Below are 20,000 nucleotides of genomic sequence, written 5' to 3'. Positions count from 1 at the left end.
TCTCTCTCTCTCTCTCTCTCTCTCTTGTGGGGATACAATAACGATGCGAAAGGATTTGTGTATCGCCATGATCAGCAAAGCTGTACTAATCAGGGCCATTCAAACTAGGTTGGTTTTCTGTGAGCGATCATACGAAAATCTCCCACCATCACCAATCTGCAATGACCAGCGTGGTGATGAAAACTGCATACCCCAGGCATAAATAAGGAAATGTCTGAGGCCTTTATCCTGCGATGGACTAGAAACGACTGTATTCATTGTTGTTTTGTATACATGTAATTGCATATAAATATACATACATTATATATATATATATATATATATATATATATATATATATATATATATATATATATATATATATATATATATATGGGTTTGCGTATATATATCAATGCGTGAAGGAATATTTTACACCATATGCCTTTACGTCGGTAAGCCCTGTTTTTTGTTCTTGTTTTTTCCTCAGAAAATTTTTATGGACAAGATTGCCAACCCATCGGCATCTTCCTTGACTTCTGCAGATGTTGGTGACCATTTACTTGTGGACGGTGGACTTGTACGACCAAACTCCGTCACAGGAATCTTCAGTCGAAGACTACCATTAGTTCACAACACCCAAAGAACCATAAAAAGTTCACATGATTGCACTGCCTATTACTTGATGAAACATCAATTATTGAAACACTTCTAAGGTGTACATTGAGACGGTGTAAACTAGAATGACGTAATTTAAACTTCACCTAATTTTCCCTAGTAATTAAGATGGTAACCAAGTAAATCGTTGAAACCAACTTATGAAATTGTTATTTACCTAAAAATAACAACAAATATGTAAAAATTTCTTCCCTTGAGTGTAGCACAATTGTAGGACAAGTAAAATGTCGTGTTACCGAAAGTCTAATGTTGATTATGCAAAGGCAAATATATAAGAATTATAGTTTTCATGATGTTTGGTGGCCACTGATAAAAGTAAGAATCAAATGACACGCAATCACAAGGTTGGGCAAAATCCAACAAAAGAAATGGACAATTGATGCTAGAAAAAAAAAATTGTATAAATAAAATTAAGAGTGTAATACTCTGTATATTTCTCAACAATATGAAAAAACTCAAACTTTGGTGATAAAAAAAAAAAATCTTTGGTAAAAAAGTAGGCAAGAACAAACCGAGACATCAAATAAGAGACAAAAATCAATACCCTATGTCAACTCAATAATAAAGAGGGCAAAAAAAGTAGAACTTTAGATGTAAAATTTAAAAGATCCAAAAACGGCCCAAGAAATATATCCAAAAATAAGGGTATCTAATTTTCATTTTAAAGTTGTTACGGTTCTCAAAATATTTAATTTTTCCTTATTTCCTTTCCTCACTGGGCTATTTTCCCTGTGGGAGCCCCTGGACTTAAAGCATCCTGCTTTACCAACTGGGGTTGTAGCTTAGCAAGTAATAGTAATAATAATAATAATAATAATAATAATAATAATAATAATAATAATAATAATAAGAAGAAGAAGAAGAAGAAGAAGAAGAAGAATTTTTAAATAAGAGGCAATACACTTCCGATTGTAAGTACTGTAATTATTCCGGCATGACGCATCAAAAGCGTGAGTGGTGAGATCAATAAAAACAAAGGCAGAACCTAAATGTAAAAAATTAAACTGAAATGATGGAAAAAAAAAACTAAAAAGGAAATTGATTGACAGACAGGAGAGCGGAAACTCAACAAAGGGTAGAAATTAACTTAAATCAGAAGTAGGAAAATATGGATGTGCAGGGGGGAAATTCACGAAAATGGAAAAATACCGTAATGTAACAAAGCTAAAGAAGTGAACATAAAAGAAAAGAATAAGACCGAAATGAAATGAAAAGGGAGAAATTACAGTAAGAGTAAACGAACGCCTAAATAAGAAAGAAAAAAATGTAGGTAGGAAAGAGGGGAAAAAAACTGAGGTGCCACGGAATAAAAAAAACAAATTAACTTTATTATGAGAGATATCTAAAGTTACCTATCTATACTTGTCATCATCATCATCATCTCCTACTATGCCTATTGACGCAAAGGGCCCGGGTTAGATTTCGCCAGCCGTCTCTATCTTGAACTTTAAATTTAATACTTCTCCATTCATCATCATCTACTTAACGCATCATAGTCCTCATTATTATTTTTTATTGACTTAATCTTCTTTATCTATATACCTTTACCATTTTTTCATTTATTTACTTTTTTGCACAATATTGACAAGAGCCATGGGGAATATTTTTTTAAGGGGAAAAGAATGCGGTGGATTGCCATTAAAATGGAATCTGATGCTGGGGCGGCGGAAGGTGAAGTAAGATGAGGCAAGTGCCATGCAGAGGGTGGCTGTAACTTGAAAGGTAGAAGGGGGGCCACTATTTTGGGAGCTCTAGTGCCCGGCGGTACATACGTACATATATACACCCACAGGGAACAGCTGCCTTCTGCCTCCCCATCTTCGCTACCATTCCACCCACCGTGAATTCACACAGCCCTGCGCTAAACGTAAACACTGTCGTTTCAAACGCCGTCCCTCACAAACTAAATTGTATAAATCGAAATTACATTTTGACTTGAATTACAACAGAATGATAATATTGACGTGAAGAAGAAGAAGAAGAAGAAGAAGAAGAAGAAGAAGAACAACAACAACAACAACAACAACTTTTGGATTAAAAAAATAGCTTTTGTAGTTTGTTTACTGTATATTCTAGTTTCCTTTCCTCACTAGGCTATTTTTTCATGTTGGAGCCCTTGGGCTTATAGCATCCTGCTTTTCCAATTATTGTTATAGCTTAGCTAATAATAATAATAATAATAATAATAATAATAATAATAATAATAAAAATGTTACATTTTTTCACGATACAAGCTCGGTGAATTGAAAGGCAATACTAAATAAACGATAAGAGAAATAATGGAAAATTAAAACAAAATATCTAAAAAACAGCAACAACATTAAAATGGATCTTTCATACATAAACTATAAAAAGACTTATGTCACCCTGTTCAACATAAAATAATTTGCTACAAGTTTGAACATTTGACCGTAAATGCTATGTATTTTCATTTCAATTGTAACCCGTCATGAACTTCACAAATTGAATTATTTCATGGACTATCTGTTATCTTTATATTCCCTATGCATGCGAATGGTACATATGAGGTCAAGAGAAAGACTGATATATGTGTCATGCAAATCGCCCGTTCAGTTCTGAATTCACGGCACGTTTGGGAAGGGTTCATTATATGGAATTCTATTCCGAAGAGCACATTAGTAATTCTGTTCCAGAGGGCACATTAAGAATTCTATTCAGATGAGCACATTAGTAATTCTGTTCCAGAGGGCACATTAGGAATTCTATTCCAGAGGGCACATTAGGAATTCTATTCAAGAGAGCACATTAGGAATTCTGTTTCGGAGTGCTCATTAGGAATTCTGTCCCGTAGACCCCATTAAGAATTCTCATCTGGAGAGCAAAATACGAATTCTGTTCCGGAGAGCATATTAGGAATTATATTCCGGAGTGCACATTAGGAATTCTGTTCCAGAAAGAACATTAGGAATTCTATTCTGGAGGGCACATTAGGAATTCTATTGCAGAGGGAACATTAGGAATTCTATTGCAGAGGGCAAATTAGGAATTCTATTCCAGAGGGCACATTAGGAATTCTGTTCAGGAGAGTACATCAGGAATTCTGTTCAGGAGAGTACATCAGGAATTCTGTTCAGGAGAGTACATCAGGAATTCTATTCTGGAGGGCCCATTAGGAATTCTGTTCCAGATAGCATATTAGGAATTCTATTTCAGAGAGCCCATTAGGCATTCTATTCTGGAGAGCACATTAGGAATTCTGTTCCGTAGAGCACATTATGTATTCTGTTCCGAAGAGCACATTAGGAATTCTGTTCCGGAGAGCACATTAGGAATTCTGTTCCAGAGAGCTTATTTGGAATACTGTTCTGGAGAGCACATTAGGAATTCTGTTCCGAAGAGCACATTAGGAATTCTCTTCTGGAGAGCACCTTAGAAATTCTGTTCCGAAGAGCACATTAGGAATTCTATTCCGGAGAGCATATTAGGAATTCTATTCCGGAGAGCATATTAGGAATTGAGAGCATATTAGGAATTTTGTTCTGGAAACCACATTAGGAATTCTGTTCCGGAGAGCACATTAGGAATTCTATTCTGGAGGGCACATTAGGAATTCTATTCCAGAGGGCATATTAGGAATTCTATTCCAGAGGGTACATTGGGAATTCTGAATGGAGGGCACATTAGGAATTCTATTCCAGAGAGCATATTAGGAATTCTGTTCCGGAGAGCACATTACGAATTCTGTTCCAGAGAGCACATTAGCAATTCTATTCCGGAAAGCACATTAGGTATTCTGTTCCAGAGTGTACATTAGGAATTCTATTCCGGAGAGCTCATTAGGAATTTGTTCCAGAGAGCACATTAGGAATTCTGTTCCGGAGAGCTCATCAGGAATTCTGTTCCTGAGAGCACATTAAGCTCTAACACTTATTTACTTTTATTACCATACTTCTATTTATAGAGGGGTTTCACAAATTTATTTTGATAACAAAAAAATTATTATGCGAATTTTAAAAACTCTGAACTTTATTTTTTTTTTTTATTTTTTATCTTTTTTACTGGAATAAAATAGCATTGGGCTAAGTTGGTGTCCTAGAAAACAACTGAAGGGCAAGGTCTAGAAATACATTGAAATGTATTATTTCTATGAATACATATTTACTCATACGATATGAATATTTACATAATGTTGCAATGAGACTAGTACAGTGGTAACGTGTTCGCCTGGCATTCGCATGGCAGCACATCGATCCCAGCCAGGGACCGTAAGTTTAAGCTGTTTACTAATGAGGCCACTGCTGAGATTGGGCTCGCCAGACTAACGTTCTGGTGATTATCTACTTTGACGATACTTGAACTGAAACCAGACACCTTTTAACTTTGTATTGTACAGAAAAAAAATTTTCATAGAAAATAAATCACCAGCTTTCCAATCGTATCTTCAATTGCATTAATATATAACTATACTCTTTGTACAAATGGAATTCTTTGAATAAGTATCTTTATGAAAAAGAAAAAAAATATATCATCGAGAGAATAAATTTTAATGTTTCTCAGGATTTATTTGATATATTTTGAGCCTAAACAGTATTTTTACTGTGAAACGAGAAATTGCCAGGAAAGTATTAACGTGAATTAATTTACATCATGCTAATGACATCATAATAAAATTTGAAACGTGATCTATGATAACTTGTTTACTCAAAAATGTATTTCTATGTTAAAGACATCTTTAAATGAAATATAATAATAATAATAATAATAATAATAATATCCAATAATAAAAATCATTGCAATATTATTAATAATAAATGATTAAGATAAACAATAAAAATAATATATAATTCATAACACATATATAAATCATTTTACTTGCCTATATTCATATAAATCTTAAGTGAGCGGGTATTTACCGATCCCCCCCCTAAAAAAAAATGGGTAAGCTAGGATCATTTCATCTACTGCAAACCACAATGCACAGTCTCAGTCTCTCTCTCTCTCTCTCTCTCTCTCTCTCTCTCTCTCTCTCTCTCTCTCTCTCTCTCATCATATCAGCAGAGAGAGTCTTTTATTTTAAATACAAGTGTTGTTTGGCAGCGAGTAAAGAAAAGCACTTCCTGCTACATTAAAGATTATTTTTACGAATTAAAAACAACACGAGCATTGCCAAGTGAAGGCTCTTCAGCAGTCATCATTAATTGATTCTTTTTTCCAAGACTTTTCCATTCATTTTCTCTCGTGTAATATACAGATAGATAGGCAACCTATACATCTAAATATGTACCTGCTTGCTAAGAGTTGAAACCAATAAATTAATAATCCACACAGTAAAATCATTTCTTATTTGTAACTGTTACTCTATACCCCGTGTGTCAAAACTAACTTGCTCCCTTATTTCCGCAATAGCACCTCACAGTCGTGTGCCAAGGCTTCGGCAAAGAGCTAAGTTTACATTCGCGTTCCCTCCCCCACCGCTCAACTTCAGACTGTTTTTAATATATACTCATACGTAAACAGGAAACCATAGACCCTTAATTCTCTCTCTCTCTCTCTCTCTCTCTCTCTCTCTCTCTCTCTCTCTCTCTCTCTCTCTCGTAACCAATACGACAAATTTACGATCATGGCGAAATTCGCAACGACCCGGCAAAGCAGCCGCTTCCACCCACGCCCTGTCAATCTCAAAAAACAACCGCCCGCCCCACCGCCTACCATCTCCCACCCACCCCCAATCAAACCCACACGTGTCATGACTCAAGCACCTGTCTTTACACCCGGAAACAGTCTACGGCATACCTTTCATGAGAGAAAATAAGAAATAACTTCCATTTAAAACGAGGGAAAACGAGAGAGGGACACACCCATCTCCAAGAGTTAAAAGAGTCATGCACAATGGAACGCGCCAAAACACCGGCTTTTGTTTTGGCGCCTTCTTTTGCGCATTGCACCTCATTTGGCCCTGTAGATTATCTTCCGATTGCTGTTAATGGGTTAACACACTTATTTTTTTATACGAATAACCTAGGTTATGGTGGCCTAGAGGTAGCGGTCTTGCCTGGTGTTGCCAGACTGGGGTTCGAGTCCCGCTCAAACTTGTTAGTTTCTTTCTTCGCTGGAACCTCGCCATCCTGGTGAGCTAAGGATAGGAGGTTTGGGGGAGCCTATGGATCCATCTGCTGAGTCATCAGCAGCCATTGCCTGGCCCTCCTTGGTCCTAGCCTGGGTGGAGAGGGGACTTGGGCCGCTGATCATATGTATATATAGTCAGTCTCTGGGGCACTGTACCTTGCTTCTGCCATTCGAGAGCGGCCTTTAAGCTTGAATAAAATATTTGAAAATAATGCAATACACTAAATCAGTTAAAATTCTCCCGATAGTTCCAGAAGATATTCTTATGGCGCCCGATTTAATGAGAATATTGAAGAGGTTACGGTTAGAGGTTTATCCTTGGGGTCATGATTAACCTTGTAAGAAGAATAGTATTAATTCTCCTAGTCATAAACTAACAGGATTGCTGGGAAACCCCGCGGCTTCCCAATGTAAGAGGTCCTGTCGAATCATAATCATCTTAAAAGTTCAAATCAGAATCTTCTTAAAAGCTCAAATCAGAATCTTCTTAAAAGTTCAAATCAGAATTGTCATAAAAGTTCAAATCAGAATCTTGTTAAAAGTTCAAATCAGAATCCTCGTAAAGTTCAAATCAGAATCTTTTTAAAAGTTCAAATCAGAATCTTGTTAAAAGTTCAAATCAGAATCTTTTTAAAAGTTCAAATCAGAATCTTGTTAAAAGTTCAAATCAGAATCTTGTTAAAAATTACAATCAGAATCTCCTTATAAATTCAAATCAGAATCTTCTTAAAAGTTCAAATCAGAACCTTGTTAAAAATTCAAATCAGAATCCTTATAAATTCCAATCAGAATCTTCTTAAAAATTCCAATTAGAATCTTGCTAAAAATTCCAATCAGAATCCTTATAAATTCCAATCAGAATCTTCTTGAAAATTCCAATCAGAATCTTGTTAAAAATTCCAGTCAGAATCCTTATAAATTCCAATCAGAATCTTCTTGAAAATTCCAATCAGAATCTTGTTAAAAATTCCAATCAGAATCCTTATAAATTCCAATCAGAATCTTCTTGAAAATTCCAATTAGAATCTTGCTAAAAATTCCAATCAGAATCCTTATAAATTCCAATCAGAATCTTCTTGAAAATTCCAATCAGAATCTTGTTAAAAATTCCAGTCAGAATCCTTATAAATTCCAATCAGAATCTTCTTGAAAATTCCAATCAGAATCTTGTTAAAAATTCCAATCAGAATCTTGTTAAAAATTCAAATCAAAATCTTGTTAAAAATTCAAATCAGAATCTCCTTAAAAGTTCAAATAAGAATCTTGTTAAAAATTCAAATCAGAATCCTTATAAATTCCAATCAGAATCTTCTTAAAAGTTCAAATCAGAATTATCTTCTCAAAGGTTACAATAACTCTCCTCTTCACGAATGGAAGAACTGTTTATCATCTGAAACAGTAGTAAAAAGAGTGGGATCTTAAAATAGACGCAAATAAAAATGCTTAAAGGGCTGGACCTGTTTTGTCTACATTATCCTGACTTATCACCCACGAGAAGACATCCAATGGGAGTGGTATCTTAACTGTGTTCTTCCTTTATCTAATAAGTGTCTTGTTAACAAAATCAATAGTTAATCTTCAATACTAAATTATTTTGAGAAGAATCAGAAAAGATACAGATCTATATTATATATAATTAATCATTCTTCGAGGAAGTAGCCACAAGAACTCTAAGTAGAGTCACATGAAACCTATGATCCAAAATTTATCATTTGTTAATTCATAGTGAAGACAAAAAAATAAGATACAACAGCAATAAACTGTTATCATCTGGGATGGAAACCTTTTGCAACATTAACATTTATGTAGGAACTGACAGAGCAAACACCCATAAGTTACTTTCTATAACTCTCGTCGATAATTATTTCACCGACATCGTTATCTCGATTATCCTTGAATTTTAGAATTATATCTTTATAGCAAAATATAAATAAAAAATTGCATGAGAGGTGAATTATCAAAAATATATGTAAAAGTGGACATCATACCTCGAGAATTAAAAAGAGAGATTGGATTATCTTCGTTTATATAATAATAATAATAATAATAATAATAATAATAATAATAATAATAATAATAATAATAATTTATCCAGTCTTAAGACCATAATACGAACAAAATACGAGAATATTACCAATAATTTTCAGTGTGTAAACAAGAATTAAAAGCACCCAAGTTTAAAAAGGAGAACTTGTTACGCAGTAAATCAATCATTATTAATGTGCATTAAATAATAGTACTGCCATCACTTTCTTCACTCAAACAATGCTACAGTGAATACTACGGTTAAAAACATTAGCTGGGCCAACTTCAATTTCTATCAATCAAGTCATAGAAAATACTGTGAACATATTTGTTGACATATGTATGAGAAGCAATTGAAAAATGAAAAAAAAAAAATAGAAAGGAAACAAAGAAAAAAAAATAGTGCTCATGCTACCATCAAGTATTCGTACTTATTTATATATATATATATATATATATATATATATATATATATATATATTATATATATATATATACATATATATATATATATATACACACACATATATATATGATATATATGTATGTATGTATATATATATACACATGCATATACATAAATATATACTTATATATGTATATGTATATATACACTATATACACTGTATATATACATACAGACACACACACATATATATATACATATATATGTGTGTGTGCAAAAAATAAAGAGAGAGAGAGAGAGAGAGAGAGAGAGAGAGAGAGAGAGAGAGAGAGAGAGAGAGAGAGAGAGAGAGAGAGAGAGAGAGAGAGAGAGAGAATTTTCAGAGTCTAGAGTAGTCAAACAAACGAAATAGTTATAAAACGAAATACTACAGCATAAAAAAAATCTATCAATATAAAAAATAATAAAAGACATAGAAAATATCAAATATACAATTACTTCAAAAATAAATAAAGCATACTTCCTCCTCCAGACCAAAAGCATGAGGCCAAGAGCAGCATATTAGCATTAAAGTTAAGATAAACACCAATATTGCAGACGTAAACAACAGATGGCTTATGATAATTACCTGTAATTAATAAGACCTTCGGGCCGCGATACCCCAGAGGGAGATGGAAATGGAAATGGGGGGGGGGGAGGTGATGTTGTTTCATGATGAAAACAGGTCATGTATAATCAATGGCATAATTAATAACAAGTGTTGTATAATCATGAATATTTGGTTAAGTATTCTGTAGAAGTTTCAGCCTAATGTAATATTTTCTGCAGCATTTTATTTTATTTCAATGTGATGTGAATTACCTGTGAAAAAATCTCTACGAAATCTAATGTAATGTTTACTTTAATTAATAAATGCTATGACTGTACTACAGTAAAATCTAGTGACATGTATTGTATTCTTATAAATTTCAGTTCTATGCAACAGAAAATTATTACTAAAATATTAAATGAAACTGTATTCTTTGGAAATATTACAATCAAATGCACTATAAAATATGAACAAAAGATATCATAACAATGTATAAAGCATTTGCTATGGATAATTTCTTACATTTGCAAGTAATCACCATGATTTCAGCAATGATTCTAAAGAACTAATGCAAAGTGTTTAAATAATGCAATAATTCCTATATGACTTTCTTAAGTTAATTAAATATAATTGGATATAAATATTGGAAAGATACTAGCGATTAGTTTTATTCAAATTGTGTACGCATTCAAGCAAGACAATTATAACATCAATTTCATAAATTGTAACTTCCAATTTTTCTTATTTTTGAAAAAATTAATGTCAACGGACTGATGAGAATTTCTAACAGATTCATCATATCGTCTCTGATTAACATCGATTTATTTCTAAATTAATTCAAATTATTTTCCTTTGAATATTTTCTTCAATGCTTATCTCCACCTAATTAATGATCGCGGTTTCCAACGCCTAATGCGTTAAAAACCTTCGCTTCTTCTTACAAGATCCTGTATTAATTTTCTCTACACATTGAATGAGAGCCATATTGACTTGAAAGCCATTTCGGGACATTGCAAATAAAAGTGGCGATAGGCTCATTCAGAACTACTTCTAAAAGATATCAAAATGTTTTTACTTTCCTATATTGACTCTAGTTCGATAGAAAATGAAAGCTTCTTTACAGTTCAGCATAAATCAAAGTTACCATTCATGTTCTGGCGAGCAGTAAGAATACAATCCCATACGATAAAAAGACGTGGTAACTAAGTCTAAAATAACTTTTCCAATTGGACAAAGAAAAAAAAAATTATGTAAATATGATTATTTGCTTTTACTGAATAATTTTCATTCCATTATATCAAAATAACTATCAAAGCATTTTAAGCAATAAGATACTCTGGTATATGTTTCTATAATTCCTGCAAAAGAGATGCTATTATAATTTACAATAGAAAGATAGATTGTGGTAACAAGAGTTTTTAAACCTAGAAATTTATGAAGCGAGTTTCGATTGATACTAATTTTCTCCTTAAATATATTTAGATATAGTATATACTTCTCCTCTCCTTAAATAAATTAGCTTAGTGTCTAACAATTCTCACACCTGCCACAATTCATATTGACTGATTGATTGATAGAAGGTTTCAGGCACCCTGACATCTAAGATCATTGACGCCGCCACAATTCATATACGCGGACAGTTTCTTTCATTGGACAGCTGTCAGGAAATTGTCCCTTTTTAGAAGAAATGTAAACAATGATTTACTGTTACTTAGACTTTTAAGAAAGATCAAATAAGAGAAAGTACGATCATTGGTTTATGACGAAAGAGTAAATTTGTGTGTATCGAGATTCTAGTCTTTAAAATTTTCCGAGAGAGAGAGAGAGAGAGAGAGAGAGAGAGAGAGAGAGAGAGAGAGAGAGAGAGAGAGAGAGAGAGAGAGAGAGAGAGGGATGGATGGATGGCAAATTTATTTTTAATTCTCTGTCACTTGAATGCAGAGAACATCCCATAAAACATTTCTATGAAATGTATTCGAACACTAAATCTGATCCACATACAAAAACGGCGTCCATAAAACTATTCTCTCCATTCTAAATTAATCCAAAATCAAGAAAGCACTAAGCTGGAATAAGATTCTCCAATTTAAATGAATTAATCTTATATTACCAAATGAATTAAAAAAAGCTCAATCAACTGGTTTGTCACGTCACGTACAGCCAACCTAATCCGACCATCTTTTTATTAAAAGCAGCTTCAGAGACTTGAATTCTTTCCATATTCATCATCATCATCTCCTCCTACGCCTATTAACCCAAAGGGACTAGGTTAAATTTCGTCAGTCGTCTGTATCTTTAGCTTTTAATTCAATATTTCTCCATCCATCACCTCCTACTTCATGATTTATAGTCCTCAGCCCTGTATGCCTGGGTCTTCTAACTCTTCTAGTGCCTTGTGGAGCCTAGTTGAAAGTTTGGTGAACTAATCTCCCTTTGGGGAATGCAAAGAGCATGTCTAAACCATCTCCATTTACCCCTCATCATGATCTCATCCCCATATGGCACTCACTCTCTTATAATTCTCCTTTATCCTTCCATATTAGAACTAAATATCTTGTCTCTCACTTCATTATTTTCAGGCGAGTGACTAACAGGCCATAAATAGCCGGTGCCAACATCTGTGAGATTTCAATAATCATCAAATTCCGTAACGCCGCTAAAGCAAGCGATAGTTCACATATACCTGGATCATAGTACTTACTCTGCGAATGTGACTACTTCATAAGGCTTTCCTTTCTATTTAAAAAAAATTCAGCGCCATTAATTATTGCTGTATAGAGTAACATTTCATATTCAGAAGTGTTCAAGAATTTTGCTTAACTCAGCGCCTTTACTGTTGTTCAGTGTAACATACTATAATCTGAAGTGTCAATTGCAAAAATTGCATTTTTTGAGTGTCTGGGGAGATTAACTTTATACTGACAGCTATGCTGATATTGCAAATTTATTTGCATATACCTTCTGTAATGTTTTATATCAATTTATAAATTGGTTTTATATCAATATATAAATTGGTTTTAGTGTCTTTCTATGTTCTAAAAGTAAGAGCTCCCGAATCATTACGATATTGAAGAATTGTCTGGTGAAAAACTGCTTATTCACAACTGTTATCTGATTCATGTACCTACTCAAATTTAACCCTAAAATTAGGATTTGATTATTTTTTCGCTATTTCGTTACATCTTAATCATTCTACGAAGCAACATAATGTCTAATAACATTATTTCAAAACTAAAATTAAACCATAATTCCCAAATCGGCGTCTTCAAAGGAACGAAGCAAAGTTTGCCAAAAGGGCAATAAAAAATTTCTGAATTTGGGCTACATGGCCCGGCCCTGGGCCACATAGTACGTTGCGATTGTTTAGAGTTTGTAGGCTACTGTAGCTCGCAATTTTCCCCTTCTGTACAGGTACCATATACCATTTGAATTTCCATTTCTAAAATCGTAAGATTTAGTTTCCATAGTTAAACAGAATATCCAAAAAGCCATTTAGTACATTGTTAAATAAAAACCGTAATTTTAATCGGAAATTTTCCGTAAAAATACATTGCTCTCAGCCGTATTTCAGTAAAATAAAGACGACCGTAATTTTAGCTTACTTTCTTATTATCTTTTACGGTTTGGTGACCGTAATATCACTCCTTAACGTCATTATATCCGTTTTTAAAACGGTAAAAATTCTGGAATAAATGTTGCCAGGGATTTACCGTTTTTTTAATGGAAATCTTTAAGTGTAGGGAAACAAGTGACAAGAAATTCAATTGCACTAAATAAAACCTTTTTTTCAATTGTTAATTACTTCTCTTGTAGTTTCCTAATATCCTTTCCTCAATGTGCTATTTTTCCCTGTTGGACCACTTGGGTTTATAGCATCCTGCTTTTCCAACTAGGGTTTTAGCTTAGCAAGTAATGCTAATGATAAGGATATAAATACTTGGAAATAAGCTCAGCGTCGCTTATTGGCAAAGCGTCCCACCTTATGAAAAAGAGGTATAGGGTGGATGAAGCTCCACCCCCCCCCCCCTCTTTCCTCCCCCCTGTGTGAGTCAGAGAATCTAAAGCTAGGAGATTCTTCTTCCCGGCTCATTGATAAAAATAACCTTTTATCATAATTTATTATAATCTCTGAAGTATATTTTCCTTCCTCAAGGTATGCTCAAGTTATTTTTGGGACCCATTTATATCCGTGGTTACCTCCCGGGCTCCATCTCCCTGTCATAATAGCCAATTAGGCCGATATTTTGAGTACCGTGAAATTGAACCAAAATACGAGAGAATATCAAAGGTTTAATTGAATGGTTATTAAGCGAACGTAAAGATGTGTAACTAAAATAATTATTTTTCAATACTCTATAGGATACATACTCGTAATCTTAATTAATTTTCTTCCGTATCGTTACATTAAGAAGGTAATTCAAGCGCAGAAAAATAACTATTTGCATTTTTTTTTCTAATGGCTGCAAGATGTAATCTGGAATAACATTGAACCAATGGATATTTTGACAAATAAGATTCGATTTTAAAATTTCACGTCTTCCAATGAAAAATCATTTACAATCAACCCCTTTAATTGTTTAAAGGAAATTTATCATAATTACGAGCATTTTCCTCCATAGAATAGAAAAAGAATTAGTTTATTTACACATCTTTAAGTTAATTTAATAACAACTCAATTAAAACTGATATTCACTCATATTTTTTTTTTTTGGTTCAATTTTACGGTAATCAAAATATCATGGCCTAATTGGGTAATATGACTTGGAGATTGCAAATAAAGGTGGTGATAGGCTCAATAAGAATAACTTCTGAAAGAAATTAAAATGTTTTCCTATAATGAAGATTTACTTTTCCTATATTGACTTTACTTCAATGAAAAATGAACGCTTCCTGGCAGTTCAGAACAAATCAAAATTACCATTTATGTTCTTTTTCCTTTTTGAGATTCCAACATAAAAAACCAATCTGGTGGCAAAAGTCAGCCTGAACTCTCCAATAACGTCATGAGAGAGGTGCAAGACTTTGTCAAAGTTCAGCTAATTAATTTGGTGCTTTGCCAGAATTAAGATCCCAAGGGCCGACATACTCGTATATTTCCTGAACTTTCACGAGATAATAAAGGTGACCTACACTGAATTCGTTAAAAATACCTTTTATAGAATAAAAGAACGTCTGTTTGAGACTAATTACGTCTAGATATGCAACGAATACTCTAAAAGGCCCCCTGACGATTTCTTGAAAAATAAAAATTTTTAAAGTTTCTAGATTTCTGATTCGATATAAATAAAAATAGGTTAAATCAATGTGGTAGCTAAATCTGTTATCAAATATTTGACTTGGGCAATTTACATGTAAACCTAACATATCCTACTTAGTTAAAAACTAAATTTGAACATTGAAATGTATATCTAACACTACGATAAAAATTCAGTAGTCTGTTATGGGAGTGTTAAAAATGTGAATGGAAACTGAATGATTACTTTAGGATGATATATTATGCGGTCTTGTTGAGGGAATACAGTTGTATAGAAACTGAATGATTAATTTAGGATGATATAGTATGTGGTCTTTGTGAGGGAATACAGTAGTATAGAAAGCAAATGATCAATTTAGGATGATATAGTATGTGGTCTTTGTGAGGGAATACAGTTGTATAAAAACTGAATGATTAATTTAGGATGATATAGTATGTGGTCTTCGTGGGGGAATACAGTTGTACAGAAACTGAATGATTAATTTAGGATGATATAGTATGTGGTCTTTGTGAGGGAATACAGTTGTATAAAAACTGAATGATTAATTTAGGATGATATAGTATGTGGTCTTTGTGAGGGAATACAGTTGTACAGAAACTGAATGATTAATTTAGGATGATATAGTATGTGGTCTTTGTGAGGGAATACAGTTGTATAAAAACTGAATGATTAATTTAGGATGATATAGTATGTGGTCTTTGTGAGGGAATACAGTTGTATAAAAACTGAATGATTAATTTAGGATGATATAGTATGTGGTCTTCGTGAGGGAATACAGTTGTACAGAAACTGAATGATTAATTTAGGATGATATATCATGTGGTCTTTGTGAGGGAATAGAGTAGATGAGAGGGTGAGTTGCGAAGGCCTTGTGGTTCCTCCCTCGAGGGTACCGCCGATTTGACCCTCACCCGAAGTTCTCCTTGTTATCCTCGGTGGACTCCACCATGTGCATGATGGGTCCCTCCAGCATTCCTCCGTCAGAAGACTCGTAAGATTCGGTGGTAATCACTTTCTTGGTGGTCACCTTCTTGCCACCCTTCTTGGTCTTGATTACCTCGGACATTTTCGGTAGTTTTCTTTACCTAAGACACTCGTCAAATAAAGAAGGCGAAGAGGAGGATGATTCCTAAAGCACTTGGGGCGCTTGGGGAAAAGGGCTTCTCAAAGGGGAAGAAGAAGAAGTAGAGGAAGAAGACGAGGGGATACAAGAGGAGGAGATATCACACTTCGAACAGGGCAAGGAAGGACACTTGTTCACTACCGCTGCGAGAGTGAGACACTGACGGTAGCGAGTGCACACAGGGGAGGGCGTAGGGAGGGCACGAAGACACGCCGGAGCTGGGGTTCACGGGCGTATGGGCTGCCCTTTGCGGGTGGCGCCCTCCTCCTCTCCAGCGGAAGTCAAAACTCTCCCACCCCTTCACCCCTCCCACAAAATGCCATTCCCCTCCCACCTCCCCACCCACCCTTCAAGACCCTCATTCGCTTTCCCTTCCTCTTCAACATCTCTGCCAACTTGGGCCTTCCATTGCACCTCCTGGCAAAGAGACGCTCGTCGCCGCCTTCCGCAAATGGCATCCTCAAATAGCAAAGAGGTCAACGACCGTTATGAACTTGGAAACAACAGAAAAAATAAAGAGCAGCGTAATGCGTAATTCATTGACTCTGCATTTCGAAGATCGAAGTTGTATGGTTAGGGTACCACTCAATAAGTTGGCAACCTTTTTCCCCCCATCATGTTACCGGCTCCGGAATGTGATTGGTCGAGAAGCCATTCGGCAAAGGAGCCCCATTGGTGGATTTTAAGCAGAGACTTGGGCGGCCAACATTCGTATATTTTTCCTCCAAAAATGTTTCTATTTTCGTAAAGTGGAGCGAACTGGGGTCGTATCTCCCCACCCCCCTTACCAAATCTCAAGTCTGAAGGTCGTCTAATGCCTTCCACGCCCTTATGCTTTCACACCCATCTATTCATATATCCGCACGCCCATCCCATACACTATCTTTTTATAGACTTTTTAGTATATAGACATATATATTGGCATTCTATTGGTTACATCCTCTGATATCTGATTCGAATACTTGTCTTTTCCAAAATATAGTTTGCCTTTTAACTGGATATTTACTTTTTCCATTTAAAATTTACAACTTAACAAATTCATAAGTCAATCTCATGTCTTCTTTCAATAGTTTGATTTTTTCTCAATTCCTTCAACAAAAATCAATTATTTAATAAGACATAACTGAATCTTTGATATGTTTAAACTTATAGTATTTGAACTGTTATCATAAAATTTATGAACAATAATGAAATTCAGTTTCATAAATTTAGGAATAAGCAAAGAAAAAAAAATTGCATATAAACTCATGTGACTCGGTTCTTAACAAAAACATAAAAATTAAAACACTTAAAAGTATTCCTGAATATACATGGCTTACATATATATATATATATATATATATATATATATATATCTGCGCATTTACGTTTATAGTGTATGCATGCACACAATACTTAAAGCTGCCAACTTTAAGAGAATAAAATGGAATTCTATTCTGCATTCGTCACTGGTAAATATGTTGAGAAGGCAACTTTATGATATTCATAAATGTTCATTACCTATCAAAGTCTCTTAAAATTGATTTTTCACTGCTTTGTATATCATGAAATTTAGTCCTTGGACGATTAATATATATATATATATATATATATATATATATATATATATATTTATATATATGTATATATTTATATATATATAAATATATATATATACTGTATATATATATATATATATATATATATATATATATTATATATACATATATACATATATATACATATATATATATATACATAATTTATATATATACCTATATATACACACACACACACACACACATATATATATATATATATATATATATATATATATATATATATATACGTTAGACCTCATCTGATAAGGGTAAAATAAACTTATAACCATATTCATGAACAAACAGAATTCATCATTGAATAATATTGCAAGTTTCTAGAGAGAGAGAGAGAGAGAAAGAAAATTTGCAGTATTTTTGCTCTCCTTGTTCCAGCATGCAATTAAATTACCACTATATGTGCGTGCCATCTAACACAAGCCACCTCCACAGCTGGTTTGCTTCACTACCTTCCAACTATATTTTCTCATTATGGGAGACGGGGCATTCTCTGCAATATCTCACTATAACAAAAATAAAATCCCTTTTCTTGGTTAAAAGGCAGAAAAGAAACCCACTTTCACATGTTGGTTTCTTCACACATAAGTGTAGATAGAAAAAAAAATAACCTAACGAGGAGGACTATAACCCACATTATTATTATCATCATTAATATAATTAGTATCCAACACTAATTGGAAAAGTAGGATTCTATAAGCCCCACGGCTCCAACAGGGAAAAATAACCCAGTAAGGAAAGGAAATAAGGAAATAGATAAAACTACAAAAGTAGTGAACCATAAAAACAAAATATTTAAAGAACAGTAATAACATCAAATATTTATAGAACAGTAATAATATCAAAATAGATCTTTCATATATAAGCTTTAAATAAAAACAAGAAGAGATGTAAGAAATAGGATAAATTAGTGTGCCTGAGTGTACCCTCAATCAAGAGAAACCTCTAACAGTATTAGATATAATATTCGTCTCATAAATTAATTAGAGTGAAATTCGTCCTCCCTTTATCAGCCTTGCTTTACTGGTTTTATTAATTGCCTCTTAAAATCACCTTTTTTTTTCTCTTTCTATCTCTCTCTTCTGAGGGTGTGATGCTCTAATACCACACATTTCATCTTGCCGATGATCATGTGGGCGTGAATCTGACTCGACTATAATTCTAATTTTCTGTGGGTGAATTCTTCCTCCCACTTACTTTTCTTCTATCAGCATTGGAGTTATTCCCCATAATCATGCTACCTTTTGGTAGGGTATAATTCCAAAGCCAATTTCTTTTCTTAGTAATAATCTTCCTTTCCCCAATTCATTTACTTTTACTGCTAATTTCCTTTTTATAATCATCATCATCATCATCATCTCCTCTTCCTCCTACGCCTATTGACGCAAAGGGCCTCAGTTATATTTCGCTAGTCATCTCTATCTTGAACTTTTAAATCAATACTTCTCCATTCATCATCTCCTACTTCACGTTTCATTGTCCTCAGCCGTATAGGCCTAGTTCTTCCAACTATTCTAGTGCCTTGTGGAACCCAGTTGAAAGTTTGGTGAGGTTATCTTTCTTGGGGAGTGCGAAGAGCATGCTTAAATTTTCTTTTACCGTTCCATTTTCAGTGATAGCGGTATTCCCCAGTTCATTTCTTATCAATTCCTGAATCGCAATTTCACAGATTTAATAATTGTTGAGGTTGATATTCCTTCACATTTTGTTTACTGTAGATAATAATCACTTCTTTACAGTGAAGAGGTCCCCATCTCTCACCTGCCATGACAGACAGCAACATTCGGAAGATACTTAGCTCACCTGGCTGTCTACTGTGAGGCCAAAGACCCCTAAATCGTCTTTGGCTACAAGAGAGAGATGATATTCATAGCGTTATGATGCAATGGCAAGTATGCAGCTGTCGCTTCAGACACGTAGGGTAGGTATACCTCCATATTTAAAGAACCTAGAACAAGTCTATTGAGTTATGGTAGTTGGTCATTTTGTCTAAGAGGTGAAAGGAAGGACTCAAACCAGTAATTTAAACACCTCTCGTCGACATGAATCACAATAGTTCGTCCGCATATCCCCGCATATATATATATATATATATATATATATATATATATATATATATATATATATATATATATATATATATACATATATACTGTATATATATATATATATATATATATATATATATATATATATATATATATATATATATATACTGTATATTACACATACTCGATACATACGCACGTACATCTGTGTAATA

The 20,000-nt window shown here is 33.8% G+C and overlaps 1 protein-coding gene across 2 annotated transcripts in view; it reads right to left on the bottom strand.

Annotated features, from left to right (window-relative positions):
- Lmpt (Limpet) overlaps positions 1–20,000 on the bottom strand; it is a 170,042-nt gene that overhangs the window by 144,103 nt on the left and 5,939 nt on the right. The window contains exon 1 of one of the 2 annotated variants that reach the window (XM_068378435.1): positions 15,931–16,375. The exons of the other annotated variant lie outside the window; for it this stretch is intronic. Coding sequence (XP_068234536.1) covers positions 15,931–16,085 — 155 coding nt within the window. The 5' untranslated portion in view covers positions 16,086–16,375. Of the gene's footprint in view, positions 1–15,930; positions 16,376–20,000 lie in introns of those variants that run through there. 2 annotated transcript variants of the gene reach the window in all.

The sequence above is a fragment of the Palaemon carinicauda genome, chromosome 8 (assembly GCF_036898095.1).
Source record: "Palaemon carinicauda isolate YSFRI2023 chromosome 8, ASM3689809v2, whole genome shotgun sequence".
NCBI classification, from domain to species: Eukaryota; Metazoa; Arthropoda; class Malacostraca; order Decapoda; family Palaemonidae; genus Palaemon; species Palaemon carinicauda.
This window is presented reverse-complemented; position numbering and strand designations above follow the sequence as displayed.